Raw genomic sequence first — 22264 nt, 5'->3', positions numbered from 1 at the left:
CTATTTCGCTCTCATAAATTTTATAGTGGACCAATAACCAGAGCACTTAAGAAATAACAACAGGCAATGCAGAAAAAACGCTGCTGCTTATCACATGAAATCCAGCTACTTTATGCTGTTAATTTTCTGAGTATAATGCTGATCATGAAAGATCAGTTTCAGGCTGCATTCAGTGTCATTTGACTGGTCAGTTATTGCACTGAAAGGTAAATTAAGTGATATGATCTCCAAACACTACCATCACAGTTTCATTAAGACTTAAATTTTTACATCATGTAGATCAGTATCAGTGTCAAATTTGGTTCTAGAAAATGCAAAATGGCTTATAAATCATTATGTGTCCACCATCAACTTTAACCCTTGTTGTTTTAAACATAGTTTTCTATTTATGGTTTTGATGTTTTCAAATTAGGTGCTCCACTGTAATTGTTTATAAATCAATCTTATCATTTCACTGTCTTATATCTGCCTTTAGAGACACTCTACATAAATCACATAAAATTCCTGGAGTAATAATGTGTTATGTGTTCAATAATGTGTTCAGATGTTTGTTCAGGACAATATTAATAAGCATGCTGTTCTGTAACATGTTCAGTGGACTGAAGACTGGATTTCGTATGACATTATATGATAAAAACAATTTGTGAGTAGCCAGTAGAAGAGTTAGAGGGAATTCCTCAGTTTAAAAAAATCTGCAGACGTCAGTCCTTGAGATGTAGATCTTATTGTTTAGATTGATTTGCAGTGAAATTCTTTAATATAAAGAAACATACTGACATTAAGATTTCTTTATTATAGTGCTGTGGGGTCATGATGTGTATAACTCAGTTAAAGCCGTTTTATATAGTATCCCAAATGGACAGTGAACCTACATGTGTCAACTCAATTTTCATATATCTAACTAACTGGAAAATATATTTTTTCTTTGAGTACGATTTTGCCTTACAACACCCTGTATGAATACATTTTAGCTTAGCTTGCAGAGGCATAAAACTCTTCAGATGGCTGCTTCCTATAACCAGCACTGTGAACAACTCTTAGAAAGTTTCACTTGAAAAAACATTTCCCATTAAACCACTGTACGTGACTTTGTTTACGCCTTAATGATCAAATCATATAGAAAATGTAAATAATCTCTGGAATTCTCCTTTAATGTCGGTTTAATACATGGACAATGTGCATCAAATCATCATCACATTTTATTATTCTATTACACCTACTCTTGTTGTACAGACGATACAAAAAAATATTTTCCTCCAGAGATATTAGGAAGTATCCTCAGACATGATGTTCATGAGTATAATCATGAGTTGTTCAGCAATCATTTTCTCCCAAGTACAATAATTTCTATCTATCTGTTCATCATGAAATGTTAACACAATGCAAAGGATAAAAAGAGTTCACAAATTATGTAAAAAAAAAGTTAATAATAACTTTTACCCACTTTTTTTAAAAGTTTTTTACCCACCTCACCACAACATCTATGTGTACCTTCTAAGTTTCAAGACCATACCAACTACAAAATGAGAAGCTCAGCTGAATGACAGCAAAACTTTGGCTAAAATTCAGAACACTGTTCAAGTTAAATCATGTTCTTAAAGTTCTGTTGTCAAAAGTGCAGCACTGGATCCAGAATCAGTAGCACTGAGGTGGATATTCAGTAGATGCAGCTGTACTACATACAACTGTATGACTCTGTCAGTCTTCATAGTTCAGCACTGACACTGATACATCATACCTTACGAGAGACACACTCAGGAAACACCTGCTGACCAACACTCTGTAATTTTAGCTCTATGCAAATAAAGACAGTTCTTCTTAGATTAAAACAAAAACAAACTGTAGCTTATTAAATTAAACAACCGTTTTTAAATTATGTAAATAAAAGAAATTCTAATGAATTTGACATAAATTTCTGCAAAGAAAAAATAGATAATGAATATTTACATATGAAAAAATATTTATCAGTGAATTTGTACATTTTCTAAAGTTCTAAAGTGTTTATGAACTTGAATGATATCTTGAAGAATGATAATTCTTCAGTAAAATCTTTGTTAGGCTTATATAAGCTAATAGCATACAAGCACATGAGACTGTGTAGATGGTCCCATATGATGTGTGTAGTTGAGTGACCCCTCCCTCTGCCCCCTGCTGTCTCTCTTATAGCTCATCCCTGCACCCTCTCCTTTATCTGCTCCTCAAGCTGCTCATCTCTTCACTCAGCACAGAGAGTCATCACACACTGACAAGATGCTGCCAGCACTCTGCTCTCTCTTCACTGCTCTCTCATGTAAGATCTCACAACACTGGAGCTCCTCAGCATTCGCCTACATCTAATGTGAGCCTCAACAAATGTAACATGGATGCTGCTTTTATTGCAGGTGTCAGTGCTGTGACTGTGGTGACACAGAAGCCTCCTGTTCTCACGCCGACTAAAGGAGAGAAGACCACTATGCACTGTAATCTGGGGACTGTTACTAATCAAGCTGCTCGTTGGTATAAACAGGTTCCAGGAGAAGCTCCACAGTATGTGTTAATGAATCACCATAGCTATAGCTCTCCTTACTATGGATCTGGCTTCTCCTCTCCTAAATTCACATCAACACACTCATCTCAATCAGATTACACTTTGATCATCAGTAATGTGGAGGTAGGAGACTCTGCAGTGTATTACTGTGGGATGTGGGACAGCTCTGCTAGTGAGTGGGTATCACAGTGATTCACACCATGACAAAAACCTCCTCACTGCTCACATTCACTTCTGCTTTCTGGCAGCAGTAGAAACACAGAAACATCAACAACAACCTGCACTACTGAAGAGAATATGTTACATTTAATGTAGTTTGTGTTTCATAATTTCACCCTCATAACTTTTGCTGCCATGGGTCAATAAGTAGAACACTTAATCAAACAGTAGATTTTTATTTCTAATTTTTTAATTTCTTATTTCTTCCCCCTAGAAATCCAGTTACTTTGTGCTGTTAATATTCTAATATAATGATGATTATGGAAGATCAGTTTCAGGCTACATTCATTACCATAGAACTGATGAGTTATTAAACTGAAAGATAAACAGAGTGAGCTGTTCTCTAAACTCTGCCTTGACAATTTCATTAAAAGCATTTTAGATTGTGTAGATCAGTATCAATATTTCATTTTGTTGCTAGAGCATGACAAATAGCTTAGTGTATTTTGTGTACTTTACTTTTACTTTTGTTTCTTTTTTTCATTTCTTTTTCATTTCCTATAAGATCAGATCCTGTAACACCAAATATGATTTTCATTGAGCTTGTTGTTCACTAACCAGTTCAGTGGACTGAAGACTGGCTTTCATATGAGCTCATATGATAACATTAATTTGTGGGTAAACACTAAATGACTTAAACAGGAATTCCACCATTGTTAAAAATGTCTCCATAATTCAGTCATTGAGATGTAAACAAAGTCATTTTGAGTGATTTGCTGTGAAATAGTTTATTGTAAAGAAATGTATTGACGTGTTTTACACACAATGTTGATGATGATTTACCATGAAAAATCAGCGTACTACTTTGTTTTCTGTAGGTCTGTTTCTATGGAGAGAGATTACTGTCTTTAATGTGAAAGCGCAAAGACAGGGTTAAATCGAGTAAGTCAGAAAAACGAGCGCACAGAATTGAGAAAACCGAACGCAAACAGCGACACCGAGAGCAGAGAAACAAGAACTGCGCGGAAGTTTAGTGTGCCCGACTATCGCAGCCCTGCACTAGCTTCTCTGATTTCACCTCACGTTTCACTTTTTGCTTGCTTCTGAAATTTCTGCTCGCTTTATAATTACAGCAGGAAACATGTCAGCAGTGCATCAAACTACAGTCTGAATTGGATGAACATGTTGATATACATATATACATATATACACACACATATATATACGTATGTATACATATATATATATGTGTGTGTATATATGTATATATGTATATCAACATGTTCATCCAATTCAGACTGTAGTTTGATCATCAATAATGTGGAGGTAGGAGACTCTGCAGTGTATTACTGTCAGACTTATGACAGCTCTGTTAGTGAGTTCGTATTACTAGTGAGTGGGTATCACAGTGATTCACACCATGACAAAAACCTCCTCACTGCTCACATTCACTTCTGCTTTCAGACAACAGAAACACAGAAACTTCAACAACAACCTGCACTACTGAAGAAAATAAGTTGCATTTAATGTCATTTATGTTTCATAATTTCACCCTCATAACTTTTGCCAAAGTGGGCCCATAACTACAGCACTTAGTCAAACAGATTTTTTTGTTGTTTCAATTTCTTATTTTTTCTCACTAGAAATCCTAAATGCTGTTAATTTTCTCAGTATAATGATTATGGAAGATCAGTTTCAGGCTGCCTGCAGTGTCATTTGACTGATCAGTTATTAAACTGAAAGATAAACAGAGTGAGCTGTTCTCTAAACTCTGCCTTCACAATTTCATTAAAGTTATTTTAGATCATGTAGATCAGTATCAATGTCACATTTTGGTGCTAGAGAATGACAAATAGCTTACAAATCATTATGAACTCACCAACATTAATAACCCTTGTAATGTGTTAAACACAGTTTTCTATTTTTGGTATTCATGTCTTCAAATTCTTCATCCCATTATAATTCATACAATTACAAAACACAGATTATCTGATGCTGATTAAAGAAGTAATACAATGTTACATCTTTTAACCAGATTTACTCCTAGACACTATCAACAGTTCTGCTGTGTAAACGTTTTATTTTTTCAACTGTTGTTTTGGTTCCGGCTTATAGTCACTAGATTGTAAAAAAGTTCACAGAACGCCGACTGAAAAAAGATATTTCATAGTTGTATAAGAACTGTTCCCTGATGGTGTCCTACCATTTTTTTTTTTGTAGGTCTGTTTCTCTTGTAAAACAATGTGAACACTCAACTGCCTCCACAGGTCACACTAAAACTGTGATCACTTGTTCTGCATGTCAGTTTATCGGCCCCTTCTGTCAAACGTTATGTCACAAATCCCTCTAGGCTGTCTGTGGTTAGTTGGAAGTCTGTTTTATGATGATGAATGGAGAATAAATGATTTATAAGAGAAGGGAAAGTATTTTTGGTATGTTTTCTCTTTGTTTGTGCAACATATACATGAGCCTGATCATTCAGAAACATCAAGAATTGTCCTCAGAGATGTTGTTCATGAGTAAATTCATGAGCCTTTTTTAGCCATCATCCTCAGTCAAGTATGACTATTTTTCTTAACCCTTAAATAAACCACTGTTATGTTTAGTAGGAAGGTTTTGTTTATATTCTTTTATTTAAGAGGATGATTACACTCTGTGATTTTAAAATTGTATGACTGTGCAAAATGTTCATGAAAGGGTAGAAATGTGTTTGATACACACCAAATACAGCTAGTGTACATATTTGTACAGCTTGATCTTATTTTAATTGAATCATTAAATTGGATATTGATACTGTCAGAACAACATCTCATATCTCTAATTGCTACTTTTACAGGAGAAGGAAAAATATTCTTAACTTTTAATGTCAGTCGAAGCGGTTAATTTTATTCAAAGTAAATGTCATCAATTTCTATCAGTCTGTTCATCATGAAATGTTAACACAATGCAAAGCATAACTGGAGTTATACTGTACAACTCTGTTTTTCCCCCTCAAAACAAATTCTACTGTATATGTCCCTCCTAAGTTTCAAGGCCATACCAAGCACAAAAAGCGTGCAGCTCAGCTGAATGACAGAGCAGAACTTTGTCCGAAATTCTAAACATCCTTAAGATAAATCATGTTTTAAAGTCTTGTTTTCAAGACTGCAGCACCAGAATCAGTAGCACTGAGGTGGATATTCAGTAGATGCCGCTTTACTACATACAACTGTATGACTCTGTCAGTCTTCATAGTTCAGCACTGACACTGATACTTCATATATTATGAGAGACACACTCAGGAAACACCTGCTGACCAACGCTGTAATTTTAGCTCTATGCAAATGAAGATGATGCTGTTTCTTCTTAAAGTGGAACAAAAACACATATTGTAGGTGATTAAATTAAACAATACAGTTTTTCATTTATATGAATACATTTTTAATTAATTTGAAATAAGTTTCTGAAAAGAAAATATTTAGATAATGAATATTTATAAATGAAAAATATTTATCTGTATGAATTTGTACCTACTCTAATGTTCTAAAATGTATATGAACTTAGAATGATTCAGTAAATTCTTTGTTAGCATTCTATAAGCACATGAGGCTGTGTAGATGGTTTCATTTCATAAGTGTTGTTGAGTGACCCCTCCCTCTGCTCCTCCTGTCTCTCTTATAGCTCATCCCTGCACTCTCTCCTTTATCTGCTCCTCAAGTTGCTCATCTCTTCACTCAGCACAGAGAGTCATCACACACTGACAAGATGCTGCCAGCACTCTGCTCTCTCTTCACTGCTCTCTCATGTAAGATCTCACAACACTGGAGCTCCTCAGCATTCGCCTACATCTAATGTGAGCATCAACAAATGTAACATGGATGCTGCTTTTATTGCAGGTGTCAGTGGTGTGACTGTGGTGACACAGAAGCCTCCTGTTCTCACAGCGACTAAAGGAGAGAAGATTACTATGCACTGTAATCTGGGGACTGTTACTGATAGCTCTGCTCGTTGGTATAAACAGGTTCCAGGAGGAGTTCCACAGCATGTAATAAGAAATTATCATACCTGGAGTTCTCCTAACTATGGATCTGGCTTCTCCTCTCCTAAATTCACATCAACACACTCATCTCAATCAGATTACACTTTGATCATCAATAATATGGAGGTAGGAGACTCTGCAGTGTATTACTGTCACACATGGGACGATTCTGCGAAGGAGCATGTACCACTGTGATTCCCACCATGACAAAAACCTCCTCACTGCTCACATTCACTTCTGCTTTCACACAACACAAGAATAACAAAAACCCCATGGTCACAGAAGCCTTTTCTAACAGTGAATAATGGAGAAAGCATCAGTGTACACTTTAATCTAAATCAGATTATACATTTATCATTAATAATGTGACAGTAGGAGACTTTGCTGTGTAAGCTTTTCATCCTTGCTTTTACATGTAATTTATAAAGGTTTAAATCAGGAACCTCCTGCTGTTTGTGTTGCACACACAGCTGTTTGATTACACAACAAATAATAAATTAGAAGTGGATACTGAAAGTGTTTGTCTATAGGATAGTGTAGAATCTCTACCACATCAAATGCTTTATAACACGCAGAAGGTTCCATACAGTGTGAGGAGATACAACATCCTGCACACCAGCACAAAAGAACAGCTGCTGAAACATACACACCAACTGCACTGAAGAAAATAATAGAATAACCTTATCAGATGAAGATCATATTTAGATTAGATAATATTTTAACAAATATTGCTCATCTTCATTTCATCATGTTTTTTTAGGACCTAATATCATCATCATTCATCATTCATCAAATCATTAATTACACTCCTGTATTTTCTGTACAACTAATTAGAAAGAGTTTTGTCATTTTTAAGACTAAAATGTAAATCTACTTCTGTTCTTGATATATGAGGTTTATTCCTCTCGTCATATTTCTAGTTATTAGTTCACTGGAATGGTACCTTCAATGGTAACTACTAAATACAGTTAGTTAGGAAACATAAATGTACCATATTATGTTGAAGTAATATATTTTTAGATTACATTTACCCCAATCAACTCTGTCTTGACTCCAGGTTTTTTGTGTATTTTTTCTATTTTAAAATATTAAACAATGTTATTAGATTATGAAAGCATTTTTTATCAGTATAAAATTACTGATGCCCTTTTCCTTGGGGAATGTGAATGTAGTGTACCTTTAAACCTCATTTTATGTACACAACTGAATCTTATGACCATTGTTATATCTTTGAGGATACATTTACATTGTTTGTACCTCTGTGAACAAAACTGTGCTCATACAGTACCTTTGGTTCTGTCAGTGGAGAATAAAAGGGGTAAAGAGCACATACTGCATTCCAGAAGTAAAATAATCTCAACAGGTCAAAACATTCATACAAACTCACAAAATCTCACATACAAAGACTTAAATTAGGCAAAATCTTAAAGAGAGAAAACTGAGGGAAGGGGAGAGAGAGAGAGAGAGAGAGAGAGAGAGAGAGAGAGAGAGAGAGAGAGAGAGAGAGAAGGAGAAAGAAACAAAGAAAGAGAAAAGGGTTGGGGTTAGAGTACCCACAGGTGTCTTCCCCATCTAATATCAAAGCAGTTATACCTTTATGCAAATTATATTTAAATCACACATAATTAAATACATGACTTCTGATCTGCTATATTAAAATCAATACTCTCTTTATCTTCTACAATTGGTGATGAAGGCTTATCAAAACTTAATCCCACTGACTAGATAAAAGAACATTGGATGACATTAAACATCACAGACAATGGAGCAGTGTCAAACATCTGTTTTTCAGCTCTTTGGCCCTGAATTGTTCCAGTATGTCTGCTAAAACAGCTGATTCATCATTACAATTCAAATCTAATATAATACAGATTTATATGAGTTGAGAAACAAAACTGAACACAGTCTCACTGGTGAGATTCAGTCAACAAAGATGGTGTCTCTCTTCATGATGTCAGCAAGAGTCACTCTCTGCTGGGCCAAAGGTGACCTTTCACCCAATTATAGGATGATGGAAATACCCAGGTTTGAGTGGTTTACCACACACTATAAGACACACTATAATAACTGCACTACCTTAATTGTTTCTGGTTTTCTTTACTAATTTGTTAAAATTACTCATACAAATCTAGTAACACTTATTATTTCTTGTATAATCCTGAGTTACTGAGGTAAATCTAGTTCAGATTAGTTCATTTGGAAAAGTCCTACTGACTGAAGAGTCTTGTGCTTAAGAAGCTTCCCAACATTCTTATCAGTTTTGATAGTTTCTGTTAATTAACTCTTATTATTCTAATCTGTAAATGTAATTCTCTTTGCAAAAATGTTATTTTGTGTCATAGCATGCTCTTCTGTTAAATGTGAAGTTTAATGCATTTTACATGTTTTTGTTACTCTCACCATAATGGTGTTTTGTGTTGAGGTGTATCAGTTCAGCCTATCGCTGTGAATGCTAAGAGAATGCTAAATATGCATAAAGAAATGGGTGATTCTAGTCTATCTAAGTCATTTTTATCTCAATGATGCCAGTTCATTACACTATGAAATGTATATTTGATTAAAATTAAACTAACTAAGTCAAGAGTAAGCAGGATTTGTAAAAGTAGAGTATTTCCTACTAGGCCAAGCAGCCAGTATGTCTGATAGGAAAGACATAAACAAGTACTTATGTAACGGTGGGATGATACCGGAGAGCTTGCATTAAGGGGATGGACACACAGAAAATGGCTGACTCGATGGCTTCCCTCTCTGTCTGTGTCTTTATTGTTCCTGCATACATACATACACAATCCGTTTTAAGATTATGTTTGCTGCAACTGCCCATAGCTCTCCAACACAGTATAAAGTGCTGCTGGGGCTGACTACAAGTACATATTTGCTCATGAAAATAAAATAAAAACAATATATAGCATAAATAGTACATTTAGTTATATGTGATCAAATAGTGGATGAACTGTAGCTAGCAAGTGGGGGAGTTCTTGAAGCTTCACAGAACAGATAATACATTTGTACAACTAATTCCAAGACAATATGACTACAACATACCTGCAAACACACATACACAATCCGTTTTAAGATTATTTTTGCTGCAACTGCCCATAGCTCTATAAAAGTGAGAAAAGGAAAGGAAAACAGACGTTTAAGCATATTTTCTAGCTCATTCCCCAACTGCCGCCAAAAACAGATGCCGTCTGGTCATAGTGCTGGTTCCCTAACTTCCAGCCCACGTCTGCCACCCTATTTTTAAAAAGTCAGCCTCCCCTGAGTTCTAATAGTGTGGTGGGATGCTTTAAATGGCCAATACTGGTAGCCAGCCCCGACAACCGATATCAGAGATTTCATTTGGAGCTCTATATTTTGGGCTTGTTTTCATTCATATCTGCATACATTGCACTCTTAGTAAAGACAAACTAAATAGTTTCAACAGTTTAGTCCACATTCTACACATATTTGTTCTTCAGTATGTTAGATAAGATCATGTGACTGACATACTGTTTCAAAACAAAGTCTCAGCTGATTGGCTGGTTAGAGATCCAGGCTCCTCCCTCAGTTCCTTATGAAAGCTTCCTCCACTCTCTCCTCTCTTCATCCTCCTCTCCGTTCATCACTCTGCTGATCACACAGACAACATGCTGCCAACCCTCTGTGCTCTCCTCCCTGCTCTGACATGTAAGATCTCTCTTCCTGCTTTTCTCTGTACATTGATGAGATCTGTTTGATTAGGATTGTGTTTAAAATGATGTTGATGCTCATGAACTCCAATGTTGCTTTATGTTTTAGGGGTCAGTTCACAGAAAGTTCTGACACAAACCCCTTCAGTACTAACTGACCAGGGCAGAACTGTCAGCCTGGACTGTAACATCGCCAAGTATGAAAATGCAGGTGTCCAGTGGTACAAACAGATTCTACAAGCAGCTCCTCAGTTTGTCCTGAGATACAGTTATTCTGATGGCTCCACTACTCATTATGGAGATAATTTTCCATCTTCACGCTTCACATCTAAAGCCTCTTCAAACATTGACTATCAATTAATAATCAATAATGTGGAGGTAGGAGACTCTGCAGCGTATTATTGTTACACATGGGACGACTCAACTAATGGGGGAGTATCACAGTGAATGACATCATGACAAAAACCTCCTCACTGCTCACATTCACTTCTGCTTTCAGACAAAACAGGAACACAACCACGACCATTAAGCTGAGAGCTGAATAACATTTAAATGTAATTTTTGTTTCACTGTTTCACTCTCATGAATTTGCTACAGTTGATCGAAGCCTAAAGAACTTAATGAAACAGAAGATTTTAATTTTGGCGTTGCAGTTTATTATTTTTATCACTAGAAATTCAGCTACTTTATTACTTATTTTATTTTATTTTATTTACTTAATTAAATTTACTGTTATTTTTCTGAGTATAATGATGATTATGAAAGATCAGTTTTAGACTGTATATATTATCATTTGACTGATTAGTTATTAAAATGAAAGATAAACAGAGTGAGTTGTTCTTTAAACACTATCGTCACTGGTTTGTTACTGGTATCAGGATATGGCAGACTGTACTATAAAACAAGACGGAACTGAACGTGTCTTAGTGTCCAAATTCACAGGGAGAATCTTTAATTTCTTTCCTCTGTTCTCTTTTAACTTTTTTCTTCTTCACAGGTACAGGGTAAGTATTTCACATTTAATAAATAAAAAAAAAACTTTTTCACTTTTATGCATGTATTGACAGTTTTCTAAAGGCCTTACATGTTCACATGTACATTTATTAAAATAAAGATACAATAATCAAATCACATTTCAGTTGTGTGTTTTGCTGTAACAATATTTTGTATAAATAGGACTCTAATACAGTAACAGTACAAGTTTAAATGCCAACTACATTGCACGCTCAATTAAATGCTCAATCAACACAATATATTAGTTGAGGTTTTCTGTTTCTGAATGGTTCATGTTTACATTACATGGTTTAATTAGCTGTTTTATACCAGTGTTATAGTTATGGATCATTTTAAGCTCTTTACATACCTATAAAACAAGACAGATGACTGGACATATCTTAGTGTGAAAAGTTCTGGGGAGAATCTTCCAGAACCTCCCTTCACTCTCCCTGCAGTGTTAGTATGTGTGTGAATATTGAGATCTGCATCTTTACTGTAGTTTCACCATTTTATTTCCTAAATCTGACCCTGTAACACAACAGATGTAAATAATTTGAATAAATCACCTAAGATTCAGTCATTAATTTTATATGTTCAGATGTTTTTACGGGAGGATTTCAATAAGCATGTAGTTCTGTAACCTATTCAATAGACTAATGACTGGATTTCATATGAGCTCATAGTTGACGAAAAGGGGAATTCCACCAATTTATAAAACAATATTGCATAATTTAACTGTTAAAATGTGAACAAATCCAATCAGATTGCTTTACAATAGTGGTAATAGAAACCAGGGGTCTTGAGGTCTACACCCAAGTTTCTTTGGTTACTACTTTGCCTTATGATACTGTGTATGTAGCTCTTCACAATGTCTTAGGTCTTAGTCACCATATTCATGACCATTCCATGTAAAACCTTCTGTGAGGGAGCTTGTAGAGGCGCTAACTCTTCAGATGTCTGGTTTCTATTACCACCACTGTGAACAATTCTGACTCTGTATGCTTCATTAGAACTGAACACATCACATCAAACCACTCTGAGTGACTTTTTTTAGATATTTATCAAATTATGCAAAAGGTTTGAAAAAAAAATCAGTGGAATTCCTCTTTAAAGGTTATTTAGTACACAGGCAATGTGCATCATTAGGATAAACAATACACTTTTAAATAATTTGCAGAGTACATTGTTATTACAACGGTGTAACCTGAGAAATAACACGTGAAACTGCAGCCTTGAGGTCAGAATTATTTTATTTTTTTTTTTTAATTACTGACAAAAATATGAATTTGCACCACTTTGGATGATTAAAAAATATGGTAATAAAAGAATTTTCAGTGTTAGACAATAAGAGAGTCCTTCATAATTTCAAAACAATGTCCTTTTCTTGTTCTGTGATTATCAGAAGAGATGACAGTAATGTACCGTCACCCACAGGCTCAGCTTTAGGGAGGAAAAGTAAAGACACGTCTCAACCAGCTTTTAGGAAAGTTAAAGCATGACTTTTATTTAGGATTCTAATACAGGCAAAACGGAGACAGATGTTTTGGTTCAGGCTCATCAAGACTAGATTGAAAAACAATTGTGAACTTCACAGAACACTGAGTGAAACAAAGCTATTTCAGAGTTGTATATGTACTATTTCCTAATGATGGCCTACTATTTTGTATACAGCCCACCAATGCTCTGTGACTAATTAGAAGTCTGTCTTACGATAATGAAAGGACAATAAATGGCTTATAAGAAAAGAGAAAGAATTTTTTGATATTTTTGATATTTTTTCTCTTTGTTTGTACAACAGAAAAACGAGCCTGGTTTACTTTCATCCAGAGACATTAGGAATTATACTCACATGTTGAGTGATTGCCTGGCGACCTGGCCAGGGTGTTTCCTGCCTTCCACTCAGTGACCACAGGGATAGTCTCCAGCAACCCCAATGACTCAGGAGGGTAAGCAGGTTAGATGATGAGTGAATGAATGATTTTATTCCATGTACTTATCATGTTCATCATGTGATATTAACTCAATTCAAAGTATAATTGCTATAATAGTTTACAAACTATGCAAAAACTGTTACCATATAACCCTATTTTTTCCACTTCATCAGAAAATCTACTGTGTGTGTTTTTTCTAACTTTCAAGCTCATGCTGACCACCAAACGTAAAGTTCAGCTGAATGACAGAGCAGAACTTTGGCTGAAATTCTTAACACACTTCAAGATGAATCATGTTTTTAAAGTCTCTTTTTCAAGACTGCAGCACTGGATCCAGAATCAGTAGCTCTGAGGTGGAGATTTAGTAGATGCAACTTTACTACATACAACTATGTGTGTCCTGAGTGTCAGCCTTCAGCACTGGCACTGACACATCATACGTTATGAGAGAAACACTCAGGAAACACCCGCTGACCAACACTCTGTAGCTCTATGTAAATGAAGACACACACACACACACACACACACACACACACACACACACACACACACATACACACACACACACACATCTTCTAAGCCGCTTATCCTTCTGGGTTGCTGGGGGAGCTGGAGCCTATCCCAGCAGTCATTGAGTGGAAGGCAGGATACACCCTGGACAGGTCACCAGTCCATCGTAGGACAGACAGACAGACATATACATTCACACCTAGGGGCAATTTAGCATGTCCAATTAGCCTGACTGCATGTCTTTGGACTGTGGGAGGAAACCCACACAGACACAGGGAGAACATGCAAAATCCACACAGAAAGAACCCTGGTGATTAATTAATAATTAAATAATGTAGTTTTTCATTTATGTGAGTAAAACAGGAAATCTATGGAATTTGAAATACATTTTTACAAAAAAAAGATAATGAATATTTTGAGTTATATATAAATACTATGACTGAAAGGCAAAATGTTTATCTGTATGAATTTATGCAATTTCTAATGTTCTAAAGTGTTTATCAACTTAAGACGATAATTCAGCATATTCTTAATGAGCATATTCTATAAGCACAGGAGATTGAGTGACTCCGCCCTCTGCCCCCTCCTGTCTCTCTTATAGCTCATCCCTGCACTCTCTCCTTTATCTGCTCCTCAAGTTGCTCATCTCTTCACTCAGCACAGAGAGTCATCACACACTGACAAGATGCTGCCAGCACTCTGCTCTCTCTTCACTGCTCTCTCATGTAAGATCTCACAACACTGGAGCTCCTCAGCATTCGCCTACATTTAATGTGAGCATCAACAAATGTAACATGGATGCTGCTTTTATTGCAGGTGTCAGTGGTGTGACTGTGGTGACACAGAAGCCTCCTGTTCTCACAGCGACTAAAGGAGAGAAGACCACTATGCACTGTAATCTGGGGACTGTTACTGATAGACCTGCTTGGTGGTATAAACAGGTTCCAGGAGAAGTTCCACAGCATGTAATAAGAAATCATCATACCTGGAGCTCTCCTAAATATGGATCTGGCTTCTCCTCTCCTAAATTCACATCACCATGTTAATCTAATTCAGATTGTAGTTTGATCATCAATAATGTGGAGGTAGGAGACTCTGCAGTGTATTACTGTAAGGCATGGGATGGCTCTGCTAAAGAGAATGTGTCACAGTGATTGACACCATGACAAAAACCTCCTCACTGCTCACATTCACTTCTGCTTTCTGGCAGCAGTGGAAACACAAAAACTAAATGCTATTGAAGTTGACACAAAGTCGCGTTTAAAGTATGTTCAAAGTTTTGCTATATTACATACAAAGTATTAAATACAACAGAAATTCATCCTAACAGTTATGCTGAAAAGAAAATGAATTAATGTACTTAATTTCCACTGTAAATCATGCTTTTATCATTTTCATTCCTTAGAAGTCAAATTGGCACACTCATTTACAACTAGATAATACACTTACTCAAAGTGAGTCGAATCGCTTCCGAACTGCTTTTGGGGCGCGTCACTAAAACACAATCAGTTTAAGGTCACTTTCTGTATGTAAAAATTCAAAAATATTCAACAATATTCAAAATTAAAATTAAAATAAAGTACATTATTTTTCATGACATCACTGTTAATGTCATGTAAATGCTGCTCGAAATTGAAGCACCTCCAAATCAAAACACCTCCACATGTCCCTGAAAGCTATTTCTAGCTGCTATGTGCGTGGAATAGGTCAAACAAATAAGCCAGAAAATGCTGTGCTGTGAGATCATTCTTTTGCTTCAATCATGTTCATTCAGATATTTTAGCCAATCCAGTAACTGAAATGCAGTGCACTGAATGTGAAAGCAGTGACATGTACTTCATTGCTGAGCACCACCATATTACTGAGAGCGCATTAAAGCACATACAGACTATATATTAGAAATACAGCAGTTCAAGAAAAACTGTATTCACTTTTAAGTGTTTAGACATGACAAGATAATTCTTCAGGACACTCTTTATTATGGACCAATGACTGGACTTCATAACATCTAGTATGATGAAATTCATTTGTAAATAGCCAGTAATGAGCTGATGATGATGAAATTCCACATGTATTTTCAACATTTCTGCATAATTGATAATCTAAACCAGGGGTCTCAATATCTACAGCTCAAATGTAGCCCTTTTATTTACTGTCCTAAATGACTAGTAGACCTATGTGTGTCTTTTTATGCAGTGAACTGTTATACACTACCTGGCCAAAAAAAAAAAGTCGCCGTTTGGATTTAAATATGCAAAAACTTTGATTTGATAGTGAGCAGCTTCTCATTTCTTAAACAACCATGTCAGAAGACGTTTCCCACGGCTGTGGAAAAAATGTTACTGTGTTTCAGAAGGGTCAAATTACTGGCCTGCATCAAAAATAAAATAAATAAATAAAAAGGAGATTGCTGAAATTCCTGGAATTGGATAAAGAATTGTCCAACGCATTATTAAACTCTGGAAGAATAATGAACTGTCAACTTTACGGAAGAAATGTGGTCAGACAAAAGTCTTTTTGGAGATCACCTAAACACATGGTGAAGTCGAATCAGAAAAAAACACAGTAGAACTTACGATGGTTTGCTTCTCAGGGTTGCTTCATGTGGTCAGCATTTGGCTCAGCAATGGTATGTGGCAATAAAATGAAGTCGGCTGACTTCCTGCCTGTACTGAATGACCAGGTTATTCCATCATTGGCTTTTTTCTTCCCTGAAAGCATAGGCATAATTTAAGACAAGAATGCCAAGATTCAGCAGACTCAAACTGTGATATAGTGGTTCAGGGAGCATGAGGAATCATTTTTACACATAAATTGACCACCACAGACTCCTGACCTTAACCCCACTGAACGTCTTTTGGATGTGCTGGAGAAAACTTTATGGAGTGATTCAACTCTCTGTTCGTCAATACAAGATCTCAGCCAAAAATTAATGCAACTCTGGACCAAAATAAATGTTGTAACACACATAAGATTGTCGAAACAATGAGGCAATGAAGACGATCAAGTGAAATATTAGCGTGTGCGACGTTTTTGGACAGGAAGTGTTTATAATGGTAATCATGATTATTCAGTGATAACTGCCTGACATACAAAGTATTAAATCTGTATGTACCTCTCTACAATGAATGCATTGAGAAAATAACATTTTCTTAATGATATCATGTAATAACTTACTGTCAGGTAGCTTGAAGAGGTGTTAAACACTTTAGATGTCTTATTCTTATCACCACTACAGTGATCAATTCTGGAGGGAGGAGGGAGGAGAGAACCTTTGAGATGTGTCTGACTTAACTGGTACAGTTTGTTGTCTTCTGTTTAGAGGTTGTTGTGTCTAGTTATTTCTGTAAACATGGCTGCGCAGAGCCATGTTTGTTTTTCATTTGCACAGTGTTTTGCTTTCTTTCTGTTTATTTGTCTGCATCATTTGCCTTTGTAAATATTCACACTTTGGTGAACAAATATTGTTGGATTTTACCTTTTTGCGTCCTGGCTACCCTTTTCCCTCCCCTTGACCACTATGATTACACTTTCACTCCATTGCATATAGTGGCAGTGCACCACAATATATGAATACATCTTAAATATATATTTAACATAAGAACATGACACCATTGTGGAGAATAAAAGGTAATAAAAACATTAATTGTAGGGCAATTAGACAGTCTTTTATACGTCCTAAATGATTACACTCTGTGATCCTAAACCTGTAAATAAGGTTGATAACAGTGTTGATGAAAAGAGAGGAACATATTTGATGCACACTAACAACAGAGCACAACTATCACTTATCTTGGCAAGTACGTAACTCTTGTTGTTTAGCAGTGCTGTGTGCATGTGGTGAAACTCTATGATAGTTTTCATATTCTAGATAATATTTTATAATTGGATCATTAAATTGGATATTTTTGTTTGTCTCTGACAATATAATTGGATTGTTTGTTTACACAGTTAGCCATATAACATCTGTTTACCTCCTACACCTACTGTATTAAAAAAAAGTACTTATGTTGGCCTCAAGAAAAGACATTTCAGAGACATTCATTTTCTGTCTTGCTGGCTATCTGAGTTTTAAGCACACAGCATGGATCTAAGAGGAAGGGAGTTAAATAAAAACATGTCCTCCTTATGCTACACAGAAAATGTTTTATAATATCAAGCCAAAGAATTAGTGACCAGTGGCATCTCTGGCACAGTAAGCCTGGTGGAGCCCAATAAACTGTAGGGGCAGCAGCCAACTTGTCAATGAAACAACACACAAACCTGATCCAAACACAAATGCACTCCATCAGTGAAATCATAAAATCACAAATTAACATAACGTGGCGCAGGAGTTGGTGGACATGGAGACAGGAATATGAGTGATATGATAATGACATTAGATCTCAGAAAACCTTTTTATACAGCATCGCATTACAAATCCAAAGTTATCTAGCAGTATACGGTCATTGAGGTCTGCAAATACACATCCAAAGCAACATATCAGAGCAGGGAAACCTACATTTCCAGGCATTAGGAATAATATGCCTTATAATTATGCAGGATGACTCACAAGTGATGGTCACTGCTCAAAAAGAAAAGATCCATGATGATCTTTCATCTGGGCAAACTTTTCTCTCAAAGTCGACCAATCCATGAATGAATTTAAGTGATAGCACAGCAAGAGCAGGCAAGGAAAGCAGAAGCCATGTTTTTCACTCACAGTTAGCCATGTTTTTCTTTTGAACCACTCTGGACTGAAGGAGTAGTTTTTGTCCTTTCCAGGCTGAATGATGTTGAAATCCTCTGCTGTGGTCCCAAATGTCTAATTTCTGCTCTAATGGCTGGTACCAAATTTAAATTTTATTACATTTTCGTCTTGACTCATTATTTTGCCTTGCTATTATGAGTGGCTATCACAACTGATGAGGAACTATGGCTAGCTGCGTAGCAACGCCCACACTGTAAATGACATTTAGTAAACGTCTGGACGTATGCAAGTTTATTATTTTTTATTGGCTGTTCTCAGCATGGGGCCAATGTGATCGTGCCCCATGGCTGGTTATTGAAAGTGCGTTGAACATGCGCACAGTGTTTTTAACTGCTCACTTCGTTAGACAAACACTGAGGGGCTGGTCCCATGCTCACCAAACAAAGAATGCTAGGAGAAGCAGGAAGCCTACTGGCATTTACACAACAGGTACAGGAAGATATATGGTGTACTTGTCAGCGCTACCATTGTCAAATGTAATAAACGCGCAACAATGTTAGTTGTAAAGAAAAAATTTATATATATTGGTCATTATACTGAATTGTTGATCATGTCGTGCAGTGCTTCACAGCGACATCTGGTGTGGCCAGGCCAAATATTTAATATGAAGTACTACAATTTGGAATCTTCTTTTCAGTGAACAAAGTCTCAGCTGATTGGCTGGTTAGAGGTCCAGGCTCCTCCCTCAGTTCCTTATGAAAGCTTCCTCCACTCTCTCCTCTCTTCATCCTCCACTCTGTTCATCACTCTGCTGATCACACAGACAACATGCTGCCAACCCTCTGTGCTCTCCTCCCTGCTCTGACATGTAAGATCTCTCTTCCTGCTTTTCTCTGTACAGTGATGAGATCTGTTTGATTAGGATTGTGTTTAAAATGATGTTGATGCTCATGAACTCCAATGTTGCTTTATGTTTTAGGGGTCAGTTCACAGAAAGTTCTGACACAAACCCCTTCAGTACTAACTGACCACAGCAGAACTGTCAGCATGGACTGTAACATCGCAAAGCCTGAGAGCTACTACGTCTCCTGGTATAAACAGATTCCACAAGCAGCTCCTCAGTTTGTATTGAGATTTTATCATTCTCACAGCTCTCCTGATAAATATGGAGATAATTTTCCATCTTCACGCTTCACATCTAAAGCCTCGTCAAGCATCGACTACCACAGTTAATAATCAATAATGTGGAGGTAGGAGACTCTGCAGTGTATTACTGTATGATATGGGACGACTCTGTTAAACAGAATGTATCACAGAGATTGCGATCATGACAAAAACCTCCTCACTGCTCACATTCACTTCTCCATTTCATTCAGCTCATTTCTCACCTGGAGCAGAAAAGTGGAGCTAATAGCTGCAGTTCTCTTGAGCAGGACGTGTGACGAAATCACAGAATAACAGAGATGTGGAATTCACAGAGACTGGAATGGGATGTGTAAGGACTCAGTGCTGATCACAGACAGTAGAAGAGAGAGCTGAAGTCTAGACGACGTTTCAGTTCCGCTACTTTCACTTCTGAAACTGAGGAGGTTTTTGTACGGGTGAGGATATGAAATGAAGCACTGTGGTATTCGGCCAAGGAACAAAGCTGATCGTCACTGGTAAGAAACCTCTCTCTTCATCTACATTAGACTTCTTTAATGTTTGAAACTCATCTTTTAGAAAGAAACAATTACATTTTAACTTTGAATAAGGATTTTGTTGTTTTTTATTGTTCATCCAAAAAAATCACAGAATATTAATGTTACTAGCGGGCATATAAAAATTCAATTCAATTATCAATGACTGTAGTTCTATTAAAACATGTTTATGTATTCTCTGTTATGTTTTTTATGCTTGACCAAAATGTGAAAAATGTCAAAATACTTGATGTTTGAAAGGTCTGCCTCACGTCAGCCATGACTTTAGTTTAATTTCATTCTGGATTTACATAATTAAGTAAACTAAACTTTTAAATAAATTTTAATATTTAACATTTACTTGATTTAATGACTTGATTGAGGATACAATGTTGTGTTGAAAGGCTATGTTTATTATTTTCCTTTATGTTTCTCACTGTAACTGTGAGTCATTTGGAAAATTAAATATTCAGTCACTGAGAGAAAGTTGTGTTTATTTTGATTCAAGAAATTTGCTCCATGTTTGTTTTATAAAATGAATATAAAAACCTTAAAAAGCTGTTTTTTGTTCCGATATCACAGAAATATACTTTTATTAATGACAATCTGAAAGTGTCTAAACATATATTTAAACTTTCTCATGTTTTCTCATTATTTGCATTTTATTAAGTGAATGATTTATTTGTCTCTCTAATCAGACTCTGCTCTCCCGGCTCCTGTTCTGACCATCTTCCCTCCATCCAGTGAAGAGCTGAAGTCTAACAAAGCCACTCTAGTCTGTTTGGCCAATGACATGTCCAGCATTTTTGCTGATGTGCGTTGGCTGGTGGACAGAAACCCGATCAGCAGTGGAGTGACCACTGGCTCTGCAGAGCAGCAACCCAATAAGAAATTCAGACTGAGCAGCTATTTGACCATTGAGAGATCAGAGTGGGATAAAGATAAAGCCATAACATGTGAAGTGTCTGCTGCCTCAAAAGCCACAACTAAAGAGATTAAGAAGTCTGAATGCAGCGACTGAACCTGATCACATCTGATACATTTTCATTCTTTTCATGCAGACTAACAGTTACTACTTGGCAGAGCTTCATAGAAACAGTAGTTTAATGTGTAGTGAAAGATGCTGATTTCATTAACAACAACTGGATCATCTCCTGCTTATGGAGTCATTTGACTTTTATGTTTATGAACAAAACTGTTTGATGAACTTTAATAAAATGCATAACTTAAAAAACTTTGTTGTCCATTTTTCATGGTGATGGAGAACCAGTATAATGTTCTAGACATTAAATCAGAGAGACTTCAGCACAGAACCAGCATAATGAAACAAATGTAGCTGTAAAGAATAACAGTGAGAACGACTAAAAGAGTGGAACAGGTTTATACAGCATTATAAAATGATCAGATTTTATTCTGGCTGTATAGTGAACAGAGCTTTGGAGACTCAGTTATAAGGAGATGGTGTGATATCTATGGTTACTGATGATGCCACTGAAAATGTAAAAGGATGATCTAAAGCAGATCAGAGTCAGTGATCACTGTCCAGACAAGTGCAGTAAAGAGAGTGAATTCTAATGGAATTCTCCTGTGAGAGATTCAGATCTTGAGGCTTAAACTCTTAAATTACAGTGAGATATTTAATAGAACACGAGAGGGAGTGTGTTATCGCGAAATCACGGCTGTGATTTGACAGTTTCTGTATTTAGTGTAGTCTCATCTTCAGAGTCTGACCAGCTGTAAGTCAAATGTGATCTTAAAAGTATCCATTTTCTGTTTGTGCGCAAAGTAAGAAGTAAAAACGTTCAAATGGCTTGAGCGTCTCCTACAGCTGACAAAGTCGTTGTTTAGCAACGGCGTCTCAGCGGAGTGATACAGTGTTGGCGAAATATCAGCACGGTTCTCAACCAATCAGCTTGCGTGGCCGGAACTAACTGTTATGTAATGTAATGTTTGTCATCAGTGTTAATGCCAATGAAAATGTGGTTGATTTTAAACATATCAGAGTTTCCGATCGATGTGCAGTCAGTTGTAACTAAAGGAGTGAATGAATAAGGCCTCGTATGGAGGGTGGAATAAAGTGGAT

General features: G+C 36.3%; 1 protein-coding gene across 1 annotated transcript; it reads left to right on the top strand.

Moving 5' to 3' along the window:
- The first annotated feature begins 2188 nt into the window (after positions 1–2188).
- Positions 2189–21786, top strand: LOC118821205 (immunoglobulin kappa light chain-like). The gene is made up of 4 exons (XM_036589708.1): positions 2189–2290; positions 2382–2715; positions 20123–20163; positions 20880–21786. The coding sequence occupies exons 1-4, from the start codon at positions 2251–2253 to the stop codon at positions 21200–21202; spliced, it is 738 nt and encodes a 245-aa protein (XP_036445601.1). The 5' UTR covers positions 2189–2250; the 3' UTR covers positions 21203–21786.
- Positions 21787–22264: the final 478 nt, after the last annotated feature.

This window comes from Colossoma macropomum, unplaced genomic scaffold, assembly GCF_904425465.1.
Source record: "Colossoma macropomum unplaced genomic scaffold, Colossoma_macropomum, whole genome shotgun sequence".
NCBI classification, from domain to species: Eukaryota; Metazoa; Chordata; class Actinopteri; order Characiformes; family Serrasalmidae; genus Colossoma; species Colossoma macropomum.
The sequence above is the reverse complement of the archived record's forward strand: the minus strand, read 5'-3'. Positions and strand labels throughout refer to the sequence as shown.